At 50.2% G+C, this 25,009-nt stretch overlaps 1 protein-coding gene across 6 annotated transcripts in view; it reads left to right on the top strand.

Moving 5' to 3' along the window:
* LDB3 (LIM domain binding 3) overlaps nt 1–25,009 on the top strand; it is a 60,173-nt gene that overhangs the window by 31,945 nt on the left and 3,219 nt on the right. For 3 of the 6 annotated variants that reach the window (XM_057530733.1, XM_057530735.1, XM_057530734.1), the window contains 6 exons: nt 3,389–3,571; nt 6,750–6,892; nt 12,273–12,687; nt 13,873–14,053; nt 14,669–14,789; nt 19,491–19,606. In XM_057530733.1, coding sequence (XP_057386716.1) covers nt 3,389–3,571; nt 6,750–6,892; nt 12,273–12,687; nt 13,873–14,053; nt 14,669–14,789; nt 19,491–19,606 — 1,159 coding nt within the window. The remainder of the gene's footprint in view (nt 1–3,388; nt 3,572–6,749; nt 6,893–12,272; nt 12,688–13,872; nt 14,054–14,668; nt 14,790–19,490; nt 19,607–25,009) is intronic. The other 3 variants (XM_057530736.1, XM_057530738.1, XM_057530737.1) reach the window with 1 other exon arrangement.

Raw genomic sequence — 25,009 nt, 5'->3', positions numbered from 1 at the left:
CAGTCACAGCACCTCCACCATCGTCAACATTTCCAGCCTGAGCCCAATGACTACAAACCCCCAGGCCCAGCACCACCACCATCAACACCATCCCTATCCTTTGCATACATAGTACCACTGTCATCAATAAGAGCATCAACCAAAGGCTACCACAACAGAGCAGGGCACAGGGTTAGCACACTGTACCCTGATGCCAGCTGGGTAGAGAGACGGGCTGAAAAGGGGACTGGAGCCAGGCTGTGTCTCTCCTTTGGCCACACCCTCCCCATGCAGCCACCAGCAGTTAATATAGTTGGGTTGGTTTGGTTTTTGCTTTGATGTTTAAGGTGAATTATGACCAAGGCAGGAGGCAGCTATAGAGTCCTAGACCAGGCTGGGGTGATCTAACGGGTACTGTCTTTAGGACTGAAGCCAGGGTCTAGTAAGTTTTCTGCAGTGCTTGCTTTCTGAGACCCACGCCCCACTCCTTGGGGTTTCTGGGGGCTCAGGGAACTTCAGGCAGGAGCTGACCTGGACAAGAACCCAAGATCCTTCAGGATGCTCTTCAGTGCCACGCCTACCTCCACTAGGCCCTGGTTGCTTGGTGTCTGCAGACAGCGGCCCTAGATAGGAAGCCCCTCAGCCGGAACCCCGAGCAGCAGGCTCACGTGCATGTCCTTGGTCCTGCCCTGTGGTAGATGATGAGTTTTCCTAGGGTCACATCCAGCTCCAACTTCACCCCACAGAATCCAGGGTTCACGTGGAGCTATGCCTGGGGAGAGCCGCAGGTAAGCTGGTCTGACAGGGGATTGGAGCACAGGGGACAGGCAACGCCAATTTCCTATTTTCCCTGCAGAATACTTTCCCCAGCCTGGGTATTTTCATCACTGCTGTCCTCAATTCCCAGAAGCCCACTGGAAGCATGTGGCAGGGTCAGGGAGAAACAGATAAAGAAGAGGGTTGTCCTCTGTCAGGCGGAGCCTTCCCAGGCCATACGTGTCCACACCATGGGGGTCTGAGCAGCCAGTTCAGTATGGTATCAGGACCTGCAGCTGTTTCTCTGAGGCGGCCGCTTCACAGGCATGGCTTCCAGAAGCCAGGTTCTTTCATGAAGGGTGAGGAAGTGGCCTCATGGAAGGGCCAGGGCTGGGTACCACCACAGGCCTAAGAGCTGGGCTGTCCAAGGCTTCCTTTCTGAACCACTAAGCTGGGAAAGGGCTGGACAGGGCATGGTCACTGCCCTTGTCCACCCTGGATGCTTCCTATGCAGTCACAGAGAAGAATGGTGCGCCCTCCCCTGAGGCAGTCAACTCAACCTTGCCTCTTCTCCAGCCCTCTTCTTCCCTGACCCTCTCATGCTGTTTCATGCCTTTCTCTACCATACACTTCACTGGATGGAGGAGAGCACATCACGTCGTGATGCTTTGGTAAATAGCTCATGGCCCCCTGGCATCCCTACCTGGGACAGACCTTTGTAGTACCTTGGTACTCAAAGTGTGGTCCACGGACCAGCATCACCTGAGAGCTTGTCAGAAATGTAGACTCTCAGCCCCACCCCATACCTACTGAGCCAGAAGCTGCATTTTAACAAGATTCCCAGGCAATTCGCCTGCATGTTAAAGTCTGAGAAGTGGTATAGTGGTTAGGGATCACGCCTATCTCTGCCAGTTGGTAGCAATGTGATGTTTTAGCAGAGATTCAATCTTTCTGGACCTCAGGTTCCTCATCTGTAAAATGAGGATCTTGATACCAATCGCCCAGTGAGGTTGAAAGGATCAAATGGAGTAATGGGGTGCCGCTTATACAGCTGTTTAGTGCAAGGCCTGGCATATGGTAAGCACTCAGAGAGGGAAGAGGATTATTCTAATTATTTCAAATAAGAATAGAGCCTTTTGTTGGGGAAAGATTCTACTTGACTGATTGCAGGAAGAAGGTTCTTTGTTCCTGTATGAGGGACCACTTGAGGTACTAGGTAAGGCTTCAAATCCACATGCCTCAGTCAGAGCCTGCTGTCACTACTGATAAGTTCTAGGAGCTCGAGCAATTCAATTCTCTCAGTCTGCATTCCTTCACCTATTAAAAAGAATTGATAATACCCACATCAGAGAGTTTTTGTGAGGATTAAAGACATAGGCCTGGCACATAGTAGGAGGTCAATAATTGAATTTCATAGCATAAGGAAAATCATTCCCACCTATAGGAGTTGCAGTATCCTGTCGCCATCACCTGAGAGCTTGTCAGAAATGTAGACTCTCAGCCCCACCCCATACCTACTGAGCCAGAAGCTGCAACAACCCATGTACATTTCTTTGCTTTCCTATAATTTAATTTTTATTCCCTCCCTCATTTCACAGGTGGCTGAAATCTAATCTCATCGACCCAGGCTCTGATGCTTCTCTTGTCTGGGGTGGTTTTGGGGAAGAGGGGCTTGCAGAATGCCAAGGAGGGTGGGGTGGGGAGTCTGGGCACCTGGTCCTTGATCATGGTCTACCTGTGCTGGCATCTGCTGGGGTATCTCCATCTGTCTGGTCACACTGGTCCACACTGGCAGAGCAGTCACCTCTCATGTTCCCATGTACAGGGACTTTCAGATGTGTAGGCGCTCAGGGCCACGTCCGTGTCACTCTCAGGTGTGTGGGAAACCGTCTACAACCCCCAGGCCACAGGATGGCCTACAGGTCTTTGGGCTGCCTCAGGCCTGCCTGCCCCTTCACCATGGGCCTGGGCATAGGGGACCCTGGGGTCCTGCCACTTCCCCAGGGTTTGCCCAGAAAACGGGCACAGCTGCCTCTTTTCTTGAATCCCTCACGCCTCGTTGCCCCTTTTCTGGTCCAGATGACCTTGATCTGTCTGGCATGGTAGCTTTCACCCATCTTCCAAATGTATCATCAGTGCCCTGAGTGCTTCGCAGCCTAAAGCCCAGGCTGTCACAACTTCAGAGCTTAAGCCTTTGACAACAAAATATCTTACCTCCGCTTTTTTCATTATATCATCCCTTCTCAAAGGCAAAGCATGCCTCTGACTAAATGAGGAAGGGTGAAAGAAAGGAAAACAGGATGGGGGAGAAACCTTGGTTGATAATTTAGACTACTTTTTGACCACACTGTTTTTATAATACACGTTGAGAAAGACAAATTAGGAAGTACACAAAAATGGGAGGCAGGGGAATCTCACTAGGCTTGAAAATATTTTTGATGTTACTGTGATCCTCCCTGTGGTCTGAGCCCTTCCCTCTTGGGGTCCTGGGTGGGGGTTTTCTTTCCCTGAGCCTGGGGACAGGACTTCTGGAAGATCCTGCTCTGTTGGCAGTAAGGCTGGTACCTTCCGCCCAGCCTGCCTCTCTTGCAGCCACCGCCCCCCAGCAGAGGGGCGCCCTTGACCTGTTGTCTTTCTCGGTCCGCCTCATCAGCACCCCTATTGAGCATGCTCCAGTGTGCACCAGCCAGGCCACCACACCACTGCTGCCCGCTTCTGCCCAGCCGCCTGCTGCTGCCTCTCCCAGCGCAGCCTCGCCACCGCTGGCCACAGCCGCTGCCCATGCTGCCACCGCCTCTGCCGCAGCCCCTGCCTCCAGCCGTGAGGACAGTCCAAGGTAACTGGCCCACAGGTGCCAGCCCTGACTGCAGGGAAGGGAGGCAGGAAAGGCCTCCCCCGGGTCCATCTGTTGGCAGCTGTGTTGGGCCCTCAGAAAGGCCCATCCAAAGTGGTTAGGACCCCAGGGCCCTGGGGACGCCAAGGCTCTGCACCGCTTGGTGCTGAGAGTGAAGGGGAAACTGGAGGTGCATTTCAGGGAAGCGCACTGGGACGTGTCACCCTGCCCCAGGGGCACGTGCTCTAGGGAGAAAGGTGAAAGTCACAGACACACATACAAAGTTAAATAACAAAGGGAGACTGTGTGGAAAGTCTGTGTTCCTGGAGCTGGGATTACAGAGAAAGAAACGAAATCAAGGAGGCCTCCGTGGAGGAGGCTGCGTTAGCCCACTGAAGGCGGGTCAGATTTGGGCAGATATTTAGCCACTACCTTGCCTTCTTTTGATGGAGAAGCATGCTAACTCCAGAGGCACCTGGTGGAGTGGGATTTACATCTCTGCTCTACCACTTACTGTCTCTAACCTTCAGAAAGTGACGTAACTCCTCTGAACCTCAGTTTCCTCATCTGCTAAGGCATTAATGCAATGCCTGTTTTACAAGGTCAGGATAGAAAAAGTGTACATAAAACACCTAGCACATGATATGCTCTCAAGTATTGCAGGTTACTGCATTCCTGCCTGCCCTCATGGATACTCAGCCAAGACGGGGAAGGGGGGTGTTGAGAAGGGTGTGGGGAGGCAGAGGGGGTGGGCTGGACAGGTCATTCTGGAGCCGCCAGGCAGTGTAACAGGCCAGGCAGGCCCAGCTCTTTCTGGGCTGTGTGGAGCTGCCAAGTTGGTGTTTGGTGTCAGAGCCAGCTTTCCCAGTCGCCACACTCCCCTCCCAGGGTTTTGCTGGAAAGACACGGCTCTAGGTCAGGGTGCATAGTTCCCTGGTGCAGCCTGAGGCCCATGAAGGGTCGGCAAAGTGGCCTGTGTGCTGCGCCCCTACCCTCGGGCTCCACAGTGACCCAGGTGGTGCTGAGCCCAGCCTTTCCCCAGCCCAACTCAAGCATCAAGGGTGAGCCTGGCCCAGGCTTCCAGGGCTCCTCATATCCCAGCTTCCTGGGGGCATTTAGCAAGCTGCTTCCCTTCTGCACACCAGAATCTCTTCAGGTAAGGGCCTTGCTCCCTGCACAAAGAAGAAACCTTGAGGAGGATAAGATATATCCCTGCTGTCTAGTGAGAAGATGCCTCTCCAGTCTGAAGGGGGTGCTTTAGATGCTGCGGCCCTGTGGATGGTCTAGCCTCATCCCTGGGGCCCCAGCCCTGCTCAAGGGCAGGCTCCAGCACCCGCTCCAGGCCTCCATGTCTGGGGGCCCTCGGGACTCCCTCAACAGGACAAACCCTTCCTCTACTTTGCCTTGCAAAGAGATGTGAGGCCTGGGCGGAGGTTGGAGAAGGACCTGGAGGGCTCCCAGCATCAGGCTGGAGCAGAGGGGGCCAGGGGACCACGCTCTGGGCCCAGCTACCTTCCCTCCTTGCACACAGGCTGGGATGGAGCTAGAGGGAGCCAATGGGAGACAAATGGACACCCAACGTGGCCTCAGAATTCTTGCTGGGTATCTTAAGTCTCTGCTTGTGGCCCCAACACCAGTCTCTGACAGAGGACCTGTAGCTCCTGGGATGCTGGGAAAACATCCTCCACTGGTGGGAGAGTCTGGCCTTCTCCTACCACAGTGGAAGCTGGGCACCTCTTGGACACGGCCTCTTTCTCTTCCATTGAGGCTCCTAGTCCACTGGTCTTAACAGGGGTATGTCAGAGAAGGGCAAGCCCAGGGAGGGGAGACAATATCCTCATTCAGCCAGAAACACGGCAGCTTGGCATGGCAAGCCCCCAGGTCTGGGACACTGGCTCTCTGAGACTCATTCTACCTCCAGTTGTCTGGGACATCACCACAGACCCTTCTGAATCTATTTAGGAGCCTGGCGGTGGGTTCTTAGCTCAGGGCAACCCACTCCCAGAGCCCTAGTGAAGAAGGTATTCCCTTATCCTGTGACTCTGCCCAGCAGAAATGGGCAGGCCCTTGGCCCATGAGCAACAGGTGGAAGGCAGGCAGGAAGCCATGGGTGGGCAGGGGTCAGTATATTTTAAGGGGCTCACTTCTCCAGCACTCCCATCAGTGCCCCATTTGCCCTGGGGGTGGTCATGTCATCCCCGTTAGGATGTGAAAGATGCAGGGAGAGACCAGGGACATGTTCTATAAGGTTTCATTAGTTTTAAATGAAAAAAAAAGGGGGGGATTCACTGACGAATGGAACTGGGAAACACTGGATCAGACAAAGTTAAACAGACTGCTTAGCTGTAGGAGTTCTTGGAGCCTTTAGTTCTCTAAGAGGAGAGGCCAAGCACAGCATTTCCTGAGGGCAATGAACTGGAACTTTTTTGTTTTTCCATCTCTTTGGTCCCATGGTCCCTGGGTCACAAGTGGGAAAAGGCTGCTTAGGCTTCTTGGCAGCTATTCCACTGGGAGGAGGGCAACAGGAATCCTGTATGGAAGAGGAGCCTCTATGTATGTGTGTTGGGGCGCCAGGGGGGGTGTCTCCTGGCCTCCCATGAGACCTCCCCGGAGCATTCTTGCCCAGAAACCTGAGACTTTGCTGCTCCCTCCAGCAACAATAGAAAGGGGGAGGGGGAGGAGGCCAGGTGGTCTGAGGCTATGAGGTGCCCCCAAAAGGTCGGGAGGTGGAGGGAGTAGGGTAGCTCTGAACAGCTCCATCTCCCCTCTCTCCTTCCTCTGCCCCCTTCCCTGCCCCAGCCTCCCCCCCCCCCCCCCGCCCCCAGCATTCCACGGTCTCTACCCAGGGGTTGAAGTGTTTTCACTGCTCCTCCTATCTGGCTGGTGCCTCTCCTCCCTCTCTCCTAAGGCGGTGGCACCAGCAATGGGCTGTATTTCTCAAGGTGCCTCTGCTGCTCTGACCAGACTCACCAAGACCCAGCACCCAAGGAGCAGCTTCCTCCCCCTGAGACCTCCATGGTCTTTCCTTCACAGCCTCTGGCAGCTCCCCAGGGACATCTTTGTCAGGTTTCCTCCTGAGAGGCTCCTTCAAGATCTGGGAGCCAGCCTGCTGTGGCCCCAGGCCCCAGGGCCCAGGTGGGGCTGTCCTTCTGGCTGTTAACTCTTCCCCCCTTGGTTCCAGGCCCCAGGCCTCTGCCTACAGTCCCGCTGTGGCCACCTCTCCAGCACCTGCCGCCCATACATACAGCGAGGCCCCAGCTGCCCCTGCACCCAAGCCCCGGGTTGTCACCACTGCCAGCATCCGGCCTTCTGTCTACCAGCCAGGTGAGAGGCAGAGTGGGAAGGGAGGCTGTCTAGGCTGGGCGTGGGCTCCAGGGCTCAGCTCCAAAGCCACATGCCCCTGAAGGATGGTGGTTATAGAGGCGCTGCTAATGAGGTTTCAGCCTTCCTTCCTCCAACTGTGGGCCAGAATCCTATGGAAGCTGCCTCTGGCGCTGGGGAGACAGGTGGCCAGTGCCAGGCAGGGATGGAGCCTCCCAGCTCTCGGAAAGAGGACATTCCTGCCTGGGGATTTCCAGGCTCCAGGTAAGGAAGAGAGGGTTTAGAGGGGAGGGGCTTGTTCCTCCAGGAGTCTGGATCTGGCTCAAGGCAGCTGTAACAAAAATGCCACGGGCTTTGAACAGACCTACTGTATAATGTGATGCTGGGCAAACTGCTCACCTATCTGGTCTTTGGTTTCTTCAGCTGGGACAGGCTAATTAGAGGCATGGAGAGCACATGTGACAGGGGGGAGAGTGGCCCACACAGGGTCTCCCGGTGGCTGGCCTCACTGGCTGTCTGTTCCATCACTCTGGTCCCCATTCTCATCACTGCGGGGACGAGGGCTCAGCCTGTGTCTTCCCTTTTCCTAGGCAAAGTTGGGCCTCTCCTCAGAGCTCCAGGGCGGTTCTCAGGCTGGCTTAGACCCCTCCTTCCCCTGCATGCCCCTGCTCGGTGAACTTAAGGGAAGATAAGACAGGGACTGAGGCAGGAAGCACCTTGCTTGGGGGAGTTGACTTGATGTGCAGGGCAGAGGAGCCACAGTCAGCCCTCTGTTTTATAAAATATACTCTGACATTAGTGCTGAGTGTGTAGTCGTGGCTTTAGCATCAGACTCCGGTGCCAGGCTCCGCTTTGCTATCTAAGGCAAAGTACTTCATCTCCCAGGCCTGTATTTCCTCGTTTTAAAAATAGGCATATTACTTACACCTGGTGCTCTGGGGATGAAATGAAGCACCCAGCACAGTGCTTGGCACACAGGAGGTGCCCTTCTCTGTCTCTTCAGAGGCAAGAACACAAAGTTCTGAGGTTAAAAGTCCACAGTATTAGGAAGCAATTTGCAGCGGGCTGCTGTGGTGAAAAATCTCGGATGGAGGTAGAGGAAGCAGCTGTTCTGCGGAGATGGGGGGCACAGGAGGGAGGGTGATAAGGAGTTTGGAGGAGCAGCGGCGGATGGAGGGGGCGCAGGGAGAGTATTTCCGCCCGGGTGCGGGCTCCGCTCCCAGGCAGGTCCTTCTGGGCATCTTCCGGGGCGGGCCCCGGGTTTCGGCGCCCCCGCCCGGGCCGCCGGCTCTCCTCTGCAGGCCCGCCAGGGGGCGGCACGGCTCCGGGGGCGCGCACCGCCGGGCCCCCCCTGGCGCCTGTCTCCTCCTCCTTCCGGCACTGGAGCCCGGGGCGGGGCGAGACTTGCAGGAGCCCAGGAGCTGCGGGCCTCCGCTGAGTTCCCAGGCCTTGCAGATGTTAACTCATTCCTGACCGGAGGGAAGGAGGCAGCCGGGCGGCACGCGCCTGAGCCGGCCTGCCTCTGCCCCCTCTCCTGAGGGTGGGGTCCCAGGGAGGCTGGCAGGTGGTCTGGGGAGAAACGAGGATCGTGGACCCGGGGCCCTCCCCTCCTCTCCTCCGCCGACCCCGGCCCCGGGGAGAGCGGGGAGCCCGCGTGCCGTCAGAGCTGCAGCTCCCCGCGAGGGCTCCTCCGGGTCCAGGGTGGCGTTCGCAGCCCAGATCTTATCGCCTGCGCCGAGGGTGGGCGGCCGCTCCCCGGAGCACCTGGGGCCCGGGAGAGGGCCGTGGGCAGAGGGCTGTGGGCAGAGGGCCCCCCACTCCCACCCCTACTCGCGGGAGTCGGGGGAGCCGGGCCCGACCTGGAGTGAGTCAGAAATCACCTTGTTTAATTGCACATTCCCGAGCCAACGAGTGCGATAGGGGCCTTTTGAACTTGCCAATTAGAGATGAAATATCACCTTCTAATTTGGACGGGCTTTATTCCGTCAAGCAGAAATAGCAACAGCCCAGGGCTCGCAGATGGGATATCAAGTCTCTCTCCTGGCACGTCGGGGATGGTGGGGCCAGCCAGGCTGAAGGGCACAGAGGGAAGGGAACTGGGAAGCAGCTGCTCCCCGCGCCCCCATCCTCACCGGGGACCTGATGGCTGAGGGAAGCTGTCGGCCTGTGCCTCGAAGAAGGGAAGGGCCCTAGCTCTGGGAGGGTGTAGTCTTGAGCAAGGAAGCAGCCCACCCGGGTCCAGATGCCGGGTGCCTCTGACCTGCTGAGAACTTCGTGTTGTGGGGATTTAGAAAAGGGGGGTGGATCATGGAGTCTGGAAGGCCTTCCGAGGAGGGAAGAGAATGGCTGCCAGGCAAAGGGAATAGGGTTAATATTGCTGGAGGGAAGCTGGAAGTGGGCAAGGGCCCGATTTGGAAAGGGTGTGCTAAAGCTTGTTTTGCTGCCTAGGGAGTGGTTAAGCAGGGAATCTGGAGTTGAGACCTGCTGCCTGAGTGCGAGTTTCAGCTCTGCGTTTCTTAAATTCTCCAAGCCTCAACTCCTCTTCTGTAAAATGGACTTGAAAATATTATCTGCCTCATTGGACTGCAGCGAGTATTACATGAAATAGTGCACATAAAGGCCCTGGCATGTGGAAGCAGTCAGTACTTGGTAACCGTTGTTCTGATTAGGACAGCACTGTCTAATAACAATACATTTTCTAGTAGCCACACTTTTTAAAAAGTAAAAGGAAGCAGGTGAAATTAATTTTAATATATATTATTTAACTCAGTATATTCAAAATATCATTTCAATGAACAGGCAATATAAGATTATTAGTGAGATATTTTACTTTCTTTTCTTGTACTATGTCTTTAAGAATTGGTGTGTATTTTATATTTATAGCGTGTTTCAATTTGGACTAGCCACATTTCAAGTGCTTAATGGCCACATAGGGCTATGTATTGGATAACACAGGATTAGGGCTTTCATTCTTAATCAGAGATCCCCCCCACTTTACAAAAAAAAAAAAGGAAATAAGATCTTGCACAGAACCCCATTATTCAGAGAGGGCTGAAGCTGCTCTAGCATTTTGAGACCCTCTGTTCCAGGCACTTGGGAGCTATGCAAGCTTGTTAGGGAGGGAGACAACACCTCAAGTATGGGCTTCACAGGTTTACTAGTGCATGCAACATGTCACTCCAGTAGGTTCCCACCCTGTGAGGCAGGCAGGGATGTCATACCTACCACCACTGATGATTAGACTCAGTCCCAGGTTACTGACTTCAGGGGTGTCACATCTCCCACCGCCTACATCCCACAGTCTCCCTGGGGTGGGATCCCTCAGGTGACCATCAAGCTGTGAGATGAGCTGACAGTTCATCTGGACCATGAGACCCAGGAGTCACTCTCCTCACCATCTTCACTAACATTTAATGACACATACACAGTGCCAGGTACGAGGCTAAGCCTTTAGAGTTCTTATCTCCCATCATCCTCATAACAACCCTGTGAGATACTGAGAATTATTATAGCCATTTTTAGACGAGGAAATTTGGGCCTAGAGACGTTAAGGAACTTGCCCAAGGACACACAGCCAGGATGTTGTAGAGCTGGGACCTGAACCCAGGGTTCTTGATGACTGTGCTACATGCCAGACCATGCAGCCTCCTCCAGGTTGATAGGTACTCCTCCATAACATGGTGCACCCAAATCTTCTGGAACTTGGACTCATGTTTTTCACAGAGGCAGCTTGGGGTGATAGAAAGAATGGTTTTGGAAATTCACTCTGCCACTTACTAGCTCTGTCTGAGCCTCAGTGACCTCAACTGTAAAAGGGATTAACCCAGATGACCTGTTATGTGCCTAGCCTACCCTCTTAGTAAGTGGGAAGAAGATTTCCTTATGGAGAAAGTTTTACCTTTGGAAGCCAGCGTCACTCCCAGGATGGCTCTAGGGCAGGGCTGGAGAGGGTTTTACCCCTTCTGCTTTCAATAACACAGGCCTGGTCCCTATCCATTCCCAACACGGGGGTTTCCATGTCACCCACCTCTGAAGGGCCAATCACCTGGGAGTAGAAGGTATGGGGTTGGAGCAGCAGGCCACAGGCCACCTAAGGTAATCTAGGGGAACCAGGTGGGGAGAAACCAGGAACTTTAGCCCTGAGAATGTCCTTCCTTTCCAGGCTGGAGCCTGATGGGGGCTGCCTCAGCATCTATCAGCACAGTCCATTCACCAGGCCAGACTCAGGAATGGGGAGGGAGGCTGCCCCGACCCACTTCCTGGGGTAGGGGGAATGAGACCTCTTTCCAGAGGAACAGACTGTAAGCTGAGGTGAGGCTTCTGGAACCTCCCTCCCTAGGAGGGGAAGCTGGTGAGACCATGTGTGCCGGACACAGCTGGGTCTGCCCCGGCTGGCTTTGCAATGGGAGGCAGCAAAACTTAGAAACCTGGGTTTTGAGGGCCCAGGCCTCGGAGGGCTTTGGGTGAGCAGCTGCTATGCTCCTTTGTGTTGCCGCCCTAAAAGAGTTTTCAGCTCTCAGTGGGCTGGAGGAGGGGGTTCTAGAAGAGGGGCAGTGCATTCTCATCCTGCACTCTGGCTTCCTTGGTAACCTCCACGCAGTTACTCAGACATACTCTCAGTTTCCACCAAAGTGATGAGGGGGAGCATGTGTCCTCCAGAGGCAGCCACAGGCTGAGGGAGCAGCTACACCTAGGCTCTGTCACCCCAGCATCTCTGCCCAGCTTCCCTCCGAATGCTGCCTTCAAGACCCACCACCCAAATCAAACCAAAATGGAATTTCCCCCCAGTACAAATCAAGCCAAGCTGTTTTTCAAGAAAACGATTGTAGCTAAACCTGAAACCTGAACCTGAAAACCTAACTGTCCCGTCATCTGCTTTGTCCCAAAGGCTGGACTAGGTCCAGGTCCAGCAAAAGCTTGTGATTGAGGCATTTCAGATGTCAAATCACTGGTCAGAGTGCAAACAAAGGCATCTTCCAGTTAAGGCCAAGCTGACCCACTCCCACCCTCTTCCTGGCCCAGGGGATCCAGATATGAGCCTGGCCGGCCACCCCTGCCCCCGTCCCTGTCTCCTGCAGGCCTCTGGCAGCCAAGGCCTGGCAGAGCCGCACCCCGCACAGCTGCAGATATTTATAGCCCTGTCCCTTCCCAGCCCTGTCCAAGCTCCCGAGGGCTCTGCTCTGAGGGCTCTTTATCTCCCTTGGCTCTCTGCTGCAACTTCAAATCGAGGCCATCAAGAAGTTCAGGGACGCGTCTCCTGTAAAAACTGGAATTGTGCTGCTCTAATATTAAAGTTGTCTTTTCCAGTTCTCTGGCTGGGGGCGGGGGAAGCTGGGAGAATGAATTCCTGACACATTTTTCTTTGGGTATTTTTGGCTTGCAGTGCCTGCATCTACCTACAGCCCATCCCCAGGGGCCAATTACAGTCCAACCCCCTACACCCCCTCCCCTGCCCCCGCCTACACCCCTTCCCCTGCCCCCGCCTACTCCCCCTCCCCAGCACCAGCCTATACCCCCTCGCCAGCCCCAAGCTATAATCCTGCACCCTACAGCGGGGGCCCTGCGGAGTCTGCCAGCCGTCCCCCATGGGTGACAGACGACAGCTTCTCTCAGAAGTTTGCCCCTGGCAAGAGCACCACCACTGTCAGCAAGCAAGGCCTGCCCCGAGGGGCCCCTGCGTACAACCCGCCACCGGCTCCCCAGGTGTCCCCCCTTGCCAGGGGTACTGTCCAGAGGGCCGAGCGCTTCCCAGCCAGCAGCCGGACTCCGCTCTGTGGCCACTGCAACAACATCATCCGGTAAGGGCCAGCTGTGCCCCTGTGCTGGGGTGCTGGGATGAGAGGGGGACGGGAGGGCAGGTGTAGGGAGAAGACCGCATGCAGGACAGCCTCAGGTCCCTCTGGCTTGCCATCTGGTCTGACCCTCTCTGAGCTTTAGCTTCCATACCTGTGTGATACCCACTTCCCTGGGGAGTTGGGAGGATTCCACGAGGTGAGTGGGTGAAGCTCCCAGCATGGTGCCTGTGCCAGCACCGCTCCCGTGGGCTAAGGCTGGGTTCTGGGAATTGCAGGTCTGGATGGTAGATTTATTGGGCCTGTTGCAAGCTGGCTGATGGTGCTAGTTTTGACCCAGCTTTCCTTCCTTTAGAGGTGCTCCTGGGTCTGTCCACAGACAAGCCCGTGCTGCTCAGGGCTTTGGTGGGCATCTGCCACACTAAAGGAAAACAAGTCATTTCATGCTTAGAGGCCAAGGATCATGGGTGGTACTTGTTTGAATATAATATGTTTATAGTATGTGCATATGTGTGTGGGGGGTGAGCTTGTGTATATGAAAAATACACTTTTATTTTAAAATAAAGTATCATTAGAAAAAATATACTCATTAGAGAAGAATTAGAAAATTCAGAAAAGTAAAAATTAAAACATAAAGCGTTTCTTCAGGCCCACTGTCTGACTACTAATCTGGAGCCAGGTTTGTGTCCTGGGTCTACCATACTAGCCCTATAGCCTTGAACAACTTACTTAACATCCCTGTACCTCAGTTTCCTTATCTGAAAATGGGTATCATAATAGTACCTGCTTCATAGGATTGTTGTGAGAATTAAACACGTTAATAAATGCAAATTTCTTCTTGAATGGTACCTGGCACAGAGTAAGCACTTAATAAATGCTAGCCATTAGCACCATCATCATTGCTCTTCTTACTACAATTATCAGTAGTCAACCTAATGGATACTCTATAATATACCTACCCAGTCCCCTGCTAGTGGATGTTCGAGTTGCTTCCCCATCTCTGTTTGTTGCAAGTGATGAAACAACATCTTTTTGCATGGAGCTTTATCTGAATTTCCTGTTATTTCATTAGAACAGTCACAGAAGTCAGCGTTATAGGATCAAAGTGTGAATATTGTTGAGCGTTTTGAAATATCTGGTCTTAAGCTTTGCGGGCTGCCTTAGAGGAGGTACTATTCTCTGCTTCCCCAGGGGCCCCTTTCTGGTAGCCATGGGCCGCTCCTGGCACCCAGAAGAGTTCAACTGTGCCTACTGCAAGACCTCCCTGGCAGATGTGTGCTTTGTGGAGGAGCAGAACAACGTTTACTGTGAGCGGTGTTATGAGCAGTTCTTTGCTCCAGTCTGTGCCAAGTGCAACACCAAAATCATGGGGGTAAGTGGGCCGCATTCCTCTCCTCTGACCCTTGTCTCTTTTCCAACCAATCTTTCCTCCTCTGCAAGGTTGTGGGGTCCTATTTGGAAGCTAAGAAGTTGCTGTGCTAACAGAGCAAGAACAACTCCATTTCTATCCTAGAAGGGAGTTGGTTTGCCACCAGTGAACTAGGGAGTAAATGAACTTGAAGCGAGAGATCCGTGGGCCACATCCCTGGCCACACAGCTTGAAGTGGTGGCAGAGCTTCTGCAAAGCAAGTTACTGCTTCATAGCCTGACCTCACCGTGCACCTGCATGTGGCTTTGACCCTCTATGCCCCTTTGGTAAAATGGTGGTAACACGTAGTACTTCCCTCCCAGGTTGGGTGGGAGGGTGAAGCATCACAGCTTATGGAAGCGCACACAGAACCTGGCACCCAGCAAGTGCTGCATGAGTAGGAGCCTCTCCTCTGCCGCCCCTAGCCTTCCTCGGTGTGTCCGAGGCCCGCTTCCTGGGCTCTCCTGCCCTGCTCCCTGATGGGATGCTCCGGCAGTGCCCGGGGCTGGTGTGGAAGTTAAGCCTGCCTTCTTCTCCCTCCTGGACCTTTCTGTCCTGAGCTGAGGCTCTTTTCCCCAGGAAGTGATGCATGCCTTGAGACAGACGTGGCACACCACCTGCTTTGTCTGTGCAGCCTGCAAGAAGCCCTTCGGGAACAGCCTCTTCCACATGGAAGATGGGGAGCCCTACTGTGAGAAAGGTAGGACCTCTGTGCTGTGGGGAGGCCCCACAGTCTGGGAGAAAGGGGTAGGAGTTCCCTTTCACACACATTCAATCTGTGCTGTTTTCCCTGCACCAAATATGTGGACCACAAGTCGGCATCTTGTGACCGCTTGGGAAACCTTTCAGATGATTTTGATTTGAAGACCACAAGGTCTAGTCTGAAAAAGCTTTGGCTCTGGCCTTTGTCCTAGGTTCTGTTCCAGACTCTGTTTCAGGCTGGCTTTGTAACCCTGATTGAGTTACTAAACTTCTCTGAGCCTCACTCTCCCCATCTGTAAAAGGGGGAGATCAACATCTGCCTCCCAGAGTTGTGGTGAGGATTAAACCAAAGAAACTTCGGAACTCGTCAAGTACATGCAGGTCCCCTCCCAGCTCCTGTGATGTTTACCAGACTTTGATGTTCCTTCAGAGTCCAGCCAACTCCCTGTCTGAATTCGGAGTTTCTCTGTTCTCCCCATACACTATGTGTTATCTTATAACTTGGAGTCAATTATGGTAAATTCTGAAGACAAAGCCATCTGTTAGAGTTGGGCATCCTGGCTAACTAGCCATTCAGTCACTCACACATTCACACGCTCGTTTATTCATAGCCTGCCTCTTTCAGGTAAGGATTTGAGGCAGGTTCCAACAAAGGTAACAAAAACATGAAAGTTAAGACAATAGAACTAGCAAATCAGCACCAAGTAGAAGAGGGAAAAGGAAACATGCTGATTATGAAGAATAACAGAGCTGCACTGACTGGGTAGCAAATGTGAGAGCAAAAAGAGAAACACAGTAAGTTAGTTTACTTTAAAACCAGAAAGGAGAAAACATTCCAGTTCTTCAAGGGGAAAAGGAAAACATAAAACTTTTTTTCCCCTGACAATAAATTATAAAAGAAACTTCTTGGGTTCTGAGGTACTGGTGAATTCTCTTTCCAGCTCTGAGGCTCACTGAATGACTTTAAGTAAGTCACTCAGTCATTCTGGCCTCAGAGTCCATATCGGTAAAAGGGAGAAGATAACACCTGTCTTTTCCCTTCTTAGGAGGAAATGGTGATGATTGGTAATTAATAAAAGTGCTGTGGTACCAATACAAATTGCTATTATTAGTCACCTAAAAGCATTATAACTTTCATAATGTGCGATAAGCCACAATTTATGCGTGAGGCTTGTGAAAGAATGATAGATTAACACTATTACCAGTGCTCCTCTCCCTAGCAACCCCCCCACCAAAAGATTTTCAAAAATGATGTTCTGATTAAGAAGACCCAGGAAAGGGATGATCTACTGTTAAGAAAAGACAGCAAGGAAGCAGGTTTAGCCTCAGCCTTAGGCACACTGAGAGACCCTGACTGAAGGCCTGCAGGGGCCACTTCCAGGCTGTGTGACCATGGACAAGATGCTTGCCCTTTCTGAGTCTCTCCTTCTTCACTTAACTCTCAGAGGCTGTTGTGAGGATTAACTGAGATAATGGGTGCACAGCTCTGTAATGGCTCTGGGAGACCCACAGCTCTCCAAGGAGCACAGTTTGAAACCACTTCCTTAGGCAATGGGAGTCACTGTGATGTTTTAAGTAAAGAAATAACACAATTTAATTTTTACTTTAGAAAGAGCATTAGAAATTTAATATGCTTGTTGAATGTGATAAAGGGTGATATTCTTATAAACAAAGTAAAGAAAGGAGAGCTAGATGAGCCAATAGTGAGGTAAAGTCAAGCCTGTTGGTTAACCTGCCCTAGAGATAAAATATCAGAGTCAGCCTGTCCCCGTACCATGGGACACTGTGTTTGGTTCTGACCTTGTCATTTTTTTTTAATTATCGTGGGGGAAAAAATACACATATAAAATTTACCATCCTAACCGTTTTTTTTTTTTTTTGGCTTTTCACTTTTTATTTTATATTGGAGTATCGCCGATTAACAATGTTGTGATAGTTTCAGGTGCACAGCAAAGGGACTCAGCCATACATATACATGTATCCATCCTAACCATTTTTAAGTGTACAGTACAGTAATGTTAAGTATATTCACACTGTTGATTGATCTGAAACAGATCTCCAGAATTTTTTCATCTTGCAAATATGGAGCTCTATACCAATTAAAGAACTCCCCTTTTCCCCTCTCCCTCCAGTCCCAAAGAAAATTATAAAGACCTAATAGGAGAAATAAAGGAAGGAATACATAAATGAGAAACTAGATTATTTTCCTGGAAAGGCCCATGCACTAACTTTATTTAATACCAATTATATTCCCCTTTTGTAGAATAAATGAGGAAAATACCAGCTTTTTAAAAAACTGTATTAGGGGACTTCCCTGGCAGTCCAGTGGTTAAGACTCTGCGCTTCCAATGCAGGGGGCGTGGCTTCAATCCCTGGTTGGGGAACTAAGATCCCACAGGCCGTGGGGTGCGGCCAATAAATAAATTAATTTAATTAATTTTTTAAAATGTACTAGGGTCACACCTGTGATACCAAATTCTGAAACAAAGTGGCAATTTTCCAGATAGTACAAAATCAAGTTTAAAACAAAAAAATTAATCAGTAGGCAGGACTAGACATTCCAGAAATAAATTTGAGCCATTGAAAGAGCTTAATCTGTGAAAAAACATAGGCTGCACAACAGGAGAAGGAATCACTATTTAACAAGATTTTTTGAAACATATCTTTGTTTGTTCACTCATCATTTATCCATCAAATGTGTGCCAGTTCCTGTGAAGGGCGCTAAGCATAGAGCAGAGGACTCTGCCCTGAAAAACCTCAAGCAGACCCATCAATGTCTGATATGCTGGCACATAAATGGACAGTTAAGAGATCATGAATAGATAGATGGATGAATGAATGAATGGGGAGGGAGAGAAGCCCAGGAAAAGCCCTCAGGAATGCTGTCTCATCTCTCTTGGGTGGGATGGGGATGCGGTCTTCCCAGAAGGACGGCAGCCCAAAGGATTGCAGAGATTCAGGTAGACGAAGTGGGAAGGGTTTTCCAAGCCCAGGACCCAGTTCATACAGTGGCATGAAGATGGAGGAGAGAATCCAGGGCATCTGGAGACCAACTGGGCAGAATGAGAGAGAATTCAGAAGTGGGGTGCAGGGCTTGCCCTCGAGTGGAGATCGGTTAGCCTATAACCCTGCTTCTCACCCCACACTAGTAAGTTCCTACAGAGCACAGAGTGAACCATAAACCTGCCATAATTCTCTAAAGGAAGCAGAATGATGTTTTCCTAGCTCTGGTGAGGCAATAGATTTTTGCCCACTGAAGAAATGAAATATTTTGTCAGAAACAAGATTGATGGACTGTGATGTATATAAGAGCATTTGCACGACAAACTATAATTAAACCCCAAAGGGGAAACCATACATTGGAAAAAATATGCAAGAGATATAACTTATCTAAAAAGCTCCATGGCAAATAGATAACTGAATAACAGCCCCATGAGTTAGGTAGTATAGTTATTCCCATTATATAGATGAGAAAGTTGAGGCACTGAGAAGTTAGGTGACTTGTCCCAGATTTTAACAATTCCTGGATAGAGATGGGATTTGAGCCCAGGTCTTTCTTTCTTCAGAACCTAAGTTCATAGCCCCCACTGCACGTTGACTCTCAGCAGGTGGCCTGAGACAGTGACTAGGCATACTGTCCACAAGGAGATCTGAGCAGAAAACCTCTGTAAGAAAAAGCCAACTGTGGCAGAGCTGTGGAGAGACAAGTACACTTCTAGGGTAATGAAGGCTTTGTAAAAGGCATCAAGATTCTTCTAGAAGAATCTGGGAGAGTTCTACAGTGAGTGCAATGGGAGTGCTGCCCACTACCAGGCCCGGACAACTGGGGCTGAGAAGCACAGGCCTGGCCCGCTGTCTCACCTGTGTGGCTCTGGGTAGGCCCTTCACCTCTTCCAGCCTCATCCGCAAAACAAAACAAAAACAATTTCACCAAGATTAAGTTTATTCATTAATTTATTGATTCAGTGATTCATCCATTCACTCATTCATTTGACATATGTGTTGGGTACTGACTTGTGTGCCAGGCACTGTGCTGGGAGTACAAAGAAAACTAATACATAGACCTTGACATTGAGATACTAGCAAATAATACAATCTCTGTGAGGAAGCTTGGTAAACTGTAAAGCATTATGTAAATAGTATTTGGTATTATTATCTCTTTGGCTGGGGGAGGGGAACATGTCCCAACAAAGTAGCTCAGGTATTGTTTCTAGTAGTGATAATTTATTATCAACACAGATGCCCAATGACAGAAGAATGACCAAGCCAAGAACATGCTATAACTCTAAAAAATGTTAAAGGCTCTCACTCTTCCAAAATAAGCAGAGCTGCTGGGAAATAGGGTTTTTTTTTTCTTTTTTGGGATTGGTCTGTTTGGGCCATAAGAGGTGACAGAGAAGAGGAGAAAATCACCCTGCAGAAAGTTAATGACAGTTCCAGAAAGTGTTTGCAGATCAAACCAGCACAGGGTGGTGACTAAGCCTGAATCTGCACCACACCAGTGCAAATTATTGGAAAAGGAAAAAACCAATCATGTAACTGAGTATTCTGTCTGCAAGATGACAAGTAACCAATTAGGTTTCATCCACTGCCCCCAGCCCAGTGATTTGGGGGGTTGTTCTGGCATTGGGTTGATGTGGCTGGGACACTCCTCCCAGCCTGCCTGGATGCCTGGTCCTTACTCTGCCTTTCATTTCAGACTACATCAATCTGTTCAGCACCAAGTGTCACGGTTGTGATTTCCCCGTGGAGGCCGGTGACAAGTTTATCGAAGCCCTGGGGCATACCTGGCACGACACCTGCTTCATTTGCGCAGTATGTTATTTGCTTGGGGTTCTGACTTTCTGAAAAGAGGCAGGAGGGACAAAGTGGGGCCAGATGACCAACCCTTTACATCCCTTTCAACTCTGGCATTCTAATATTCTGTCATTTTTAAAAGCCGGCAAATACCATGATGCCTTGATATGTCACAGCTGAGCAAAGTTTTATTACTAATAATGATTTATTAACCAATATGGCTTTGTTACTCTCCACTTCATTAAGGACAGAAAAGTGTCTTAGGATCTGGCAAACTAGCAGCTTTCCTCAGCAGCAATGCTCTCAATAGGTGGGAGGAGTGAATGATGTTGGGATTTAATAGGGGCAGGTGGCTTCCCATGGTTATAGGTCGTTTAAGATATGATGATGTGATTCAGGGTTTTCCCCCAAATTTTCACCACGAACACTAGATTGGAGCTTATTGACTAATCCTATGAAAAGCTGAGATAAGTTTTCTTTTGACTGAACCTTTAGAAAGCAGGATTGAGTATCATTTCATTTTCCTAAATGGTCCTGTTCTCGATATATAGTTGCCAGGAGATAATCCCTAGATTAAATATTAACCATATGCAGTTTATTTCTGCTGAACCGCCAGGTCATTTTTACCGTGAGATTGACGTTCTCCTTCCAAGGGCTTTGGGTTGGGGAAGGGACAGGGCAATGAGCCTGCCGACATTTAGAGTCTGCATTAGAGTTAGAAAATAGTCGTCTCTGATAAAGCCCCGTAATGTGAGTCTATAATTGACTAAACTTTATTTGGGAAAATCAATGTACTACTACTGCTATTTTTTTTTTTTTACCAAAGCTGCTCAAGGTAACTTTTGGGAATGTGTGAAAGGTCTACATAGTTTAAACTTGAACAATTATTATAGACTTATGACATAGGACAACCCTAGTCATAAAGTTTACTGCAATTCACTTCAGCTTTTATACTTCATTTCTATATCCCCTCCCATCTGTGGGGTGCATTGTATTCACTCCGTATATTAGTTTGCTAGGGCTGCCGTAACAAAGTACCACAAATGAATAGCTTAAACAACAGAAGCTTACTCTCTCACAGTTCTGGGGGCTAGAAGTCCAAATTCAAGGTGTCAGCAGGGAACTGCTCTCTCTCCTAGCTGCTGGTGGTTGCCAGCCATGCTTGGTGTTTCTTGAATTGTAGCTGCATAACTGCAATCTCTGCCTCCATTGTCACAAGGCTGCCTTCCCTCTGTGTGTCTGTGTCTTCACATGACAGTCTCCTCTGTGCAGGTATCTGTCTCTGTGTCTCTTCCCTTCTTATAAGGACACTAGTCATATTGGATCAAGGGCCCACCGTACTCCATATGACGTCATCTTAACCTCAGTCTTAATTAAGTCTGCAAAGACCCTATTTCCAAATAAGGTCACTGCTATGTCCCTGTACTGGATAGGCTGGAGGTACTCGGGGTTGGGACTTTAACATGTGAATTTAGGGCGGCACAGTTCAATCCATAACACTTTTTCCAGCCCTTTGAACAGATTCTCTAATTGCCTTTTAGGGTCCTTTAACTATATCAGGACCTTCTCTCCAAAAAGGGACAACAATATAAATATACCGGCTTTGGGGCTGTCCCCTGAAGAGCCACAGCTCAGCGAGGCACCGTACAGGGCTTTCTGACCCTTACCTTCAAGCCATGGCTTGTCTGATCCTAAGATGCTGCCTGCAAATCTGGTTACCCAACTTCTAGAAAGATCTAAGAGACTTGGAGGAGGTCCAGGGAAGACAGAGGCGTAGAAGGCCTGTTCTCCAAAGGCAGGCTGATGAGAGTTCTGTGTCACATGGAGAGGGAATCACACAAAGGTGAGCATGGGTCTGCTCCCTCCCTCAAGCTTGCCATGTTTGGCCGAGTCATGATGGCACAAGTCCTAGAGAGAGACAAGAAGAAGCGGTAAAGCCTGGGGTTGTTCAGGCTGAGATTACAGATAAGTTCCAGTCAGGTGTGAAAGACCCACAGCACTGCCCAGAGGGTCTGCCCAAAGAAACCAGTCAGATCCTGTCCTCTGGAGAATCAGCACAGAGAATTGTTACGCCTTCCCCCAAACTAGCCCTGCGTAGCAGTCACTGCCCCATGAAGCTATATCAAAGTGGAACATGGTTTAATTTTTGGAAAGCAACATTTTGATTGGAAAACTTTCAGGGTTTTTTTTTCCTTTGGTCCTTTTTCCATCACTTTGTATTTCCAAATCACTTTTTTTTTTTTTCCAAATCACTTTTAATGAGCATGTATTTTCCTGTAACTTAAAAAAAAAAAAAAACTAGTAAGAAAGGAAGATCAGGACTAGCTCTTCCAGCTGACATGCTGTTTTCCCATCAGTTAGATCTCAGGGGAGCACATACTTCAGACTAATTCAGTTGAGTTTTGGGAATACAAAAGTGTCCCAGAACAAGTCTCTACCTTCAAGGAATTTAGAATCTTGAAAGGAAAACAAAGCTGACATATATGAACAATTAATGAACAGAACAAGACAACATCTCTAAAGCCCCAAGCATATAAAATGAAGGCTGAGAAGGACAGTGTGGGTCAGGGTGAGGGTTTACCTCCTGTCTGGCTTTGGCACTTGAGTTCTAATGGAAAGGATGTGAGTCCTACCTTAGTTGGGGAAAGATGTCTTACTGGCCCTTCTTCTCCCTTAAGTCTAGTTGGTATCTAGTTGGTGTGGGTACCAGGAAGGGATGTGCTGTGGTGTAACTTTTGTGGGCAGTCGAGGGGCCTCTGCAGCTGGCCTGTTTCATCGCCTTCCACTCTGTCGTCAGCACTCTATGGCCACCGCTCCTTCCCAGCCAGGCCCTGCTGCCACTTGACCACAGAGCCTGGGGGTTGGACCATCCCTGCTGTGCCGCTGTGCTGGGTAGGTTGGAGGCCTCCTCCACCATGGAGCCCCCTTGCATCCCACCTGCAGGCTCCTGGCCCAAGGCACTGAGTACGACCTCTCTATGACAGTTCTTGCCCTCAGTCTCATCTTATCAGTGAGCCACCTCTGAGGCTCTGGCCTTTCCTCACTCCTTGGTCTTCAGTCTCCCAACACCCTCTCCAGCCTGACTCGTCCAGAGTTTTCACAAGCAACCAGCACTGTCTCAGACCAGGCAGGGTCTCCTGGCCAGAGCCCCGGATGTTGACCAGCAGCTCCTTGCCAACTCATTCCAGAGCTGCCTTTCTATCTCTCCCAAAACCCATCCTCACCAGTTGGATCTTGGGTGCCACCATCTTAGACTTGTCTCCAAGTTGTCACCACAGCTTGAGGCCACCACAGGAGCCTGGTTACACTCAATATCACTGCATCTACCTGGGATGTTTTGAGACACTTTCTCAGGTCATTGGCTTCCAGAGCCCATTGGCAGCCCTGTGTGATCTCAGGTATAACATCCTCAACTGGGCCATCAGTACCTCACACTTGGGACAACCATGATGCCACTTTTCTTTCCAGCTTTCTTGGAGCGGACACATGCTCAGTGACCCAGGCTCATCTTGGAAGGGTGATTTCTGTATCCTCATGCCTACCTGTACCTGGGAATTCCACCTGCACTTCTTCTCATGTCAATGTCCTGGATGTGGTCCCCAATTCTGCTCCCCATTAGGGATCTTCAGTGCCCTCTCTGAGGCTAGGGCCTGTCCCAGCCTATGTGACTTCCCAGCTGACTGGCAATTGGCAGATTGCCCACCCAGGACCAGACCTCATACTGGTAGTCCAGCAAGCTTAGTGAACTACCTCTATACAAGTCTGTAAACCCAGAACAATTTCAAGTAAACATAGCCCCTCTCTGCTATGAGGTGTGGGGAGAATGAGCTTAGAACTGGAGTCTCGCAGACCTGAATATGGATGCCCAGGTTCTACAACTTACTAGGTCCGTGACTTGAGCAAGACACTTGGGCTCTTTGAGCCTCAGCTTTCAATTGTGAAATGGGGAACAGTCATACCTATCCCATAAAGTTTTTGTGGGAATTAAATGAGACCATGTAGGGACCTCCCTGGCGGTGCAGTGGTTAATAATCCACCTGCCAATGCAAGGGACACAGGTTCGATCCCTGGTCTGGGAAGATCCCACATGCTGTGGCGTGACTGGACCTGTGTGCCACAACTACTGAACCTGTGCTATAGAACCCGCTTGCCACAACTGCTGAGCCCGCATGCTACAACTACAGAAGCTTGTGCACCTAGAGCCCGTGCTCTGCAACAAAAAGAAGCCACTGCAATGAGAAGCCCGTGCACCACAACGAAGAGTAGCCCCTGCTCACTGCAACTGGAGAAAGCCCGCACGCGGCAACGAAGACCCAACACAGTCAAAAATAAAATAAAATAAGATTTTAAAAAAAAATGAGACCATGTATACAGAGTGTCTGGCATCGTACTTGACCCGCAGTAGTCTCAACAAATATTACTGATCTCCCTTCCTTTTGTTTAATCAGCATCTTCAAACTGCACTCATATGTTGTCATCATGGGGATATATAATTTCGCCTCTTTTTTTGTTCACTCAGTATTTTCCTGCATACACTTTGCCATATTTTTTTTTGATTGATTGATTGATTGATTGATTGATTTTGGCCTCTCAGCATGAGGGATCTTAGTTCCCTGACCAGGGATCGAACCTGTGCCCCCTGCAGTGGAGGCATGGAGTCTTAACCACTGGACCACCAGGGAAGTCCCTGCCATATTTGATTTATTTTTTCGTAGTGGCCTGTCATTGGAAAAATACACCATAAAAATTAACTTAATCATCTCCCCATTGAGAGAAATATTAGCAGTTTTTCAGTTTGTAGTTGAGCATATGTTGCTTTCCTGTTCTGTGCAATAGTTGCTGCAAGATGAAATTCTCCAGAGTGGTGTTACTGGGGTACAGGTCAGACACATTTTCATGGCTTCTCTTCAGTGTTGCCACATCCCCTGCAGAAGGCTGGGCTGATTCATGTGTCCCTAGCAGTGACAAGTAGGCCTGATCCCCTTTTGGCATTGCTGACTTTTGACTGATTACTTTTTTTTTTTTCATTTTCTGGCTCCAGTCATATAAGGTTAAAGGTGACAAGCTATTGAGGCTTTTTGTTTTATTTATTTTGCTAGATTAACAGGTGTCTAGTGATATCTCATGGAGGTTTTTTGTTTTTTTGTTTTTTTTAATTTATTTTTATTTATTTATGGCTGTGTTGGGTCTTCGTTTCTGTGCGAGGGCTTTGTCTAGTTGTGGCAAGTGGGGGCCACTCTTCATCGCGGTGTGCGGGCCTCTCACTATTGCGGCCTCTCTTGTTACGAAGCACAGGCTCCAGACGCGCAGGCTCAGTAGTTGTGGCTCACGGGCCTAGTCGCCCCGCGGCATGTGGGATCTTCCCAGACCAGGGCTCGAACCTGTGTCCCCTGCACTGGCAGGCAGATTCTCAACCACTGC

This window comes from Balaenoptera acutorostrata, chromosome 16 (genome assembly GCF_949987535.1).
Source record: "Balaenoptera acutorostrata chromosome 16, mBalAcu1.1, whole genome shotgun sequence".
In the NCBI taxonomy this organism is placed as follows: Eukaryota; Metazoa; Chordata; class Mammalia; order Artiodactyla; family Balaenopteridae; genus Balaenoptera; species Balaenoptera acutorostrata.
The sequence above is the reverse complement of the archived record's forward strand: the minus strand, read 5'-3'. Positions and strand labels throughout refer to the sequence as shown.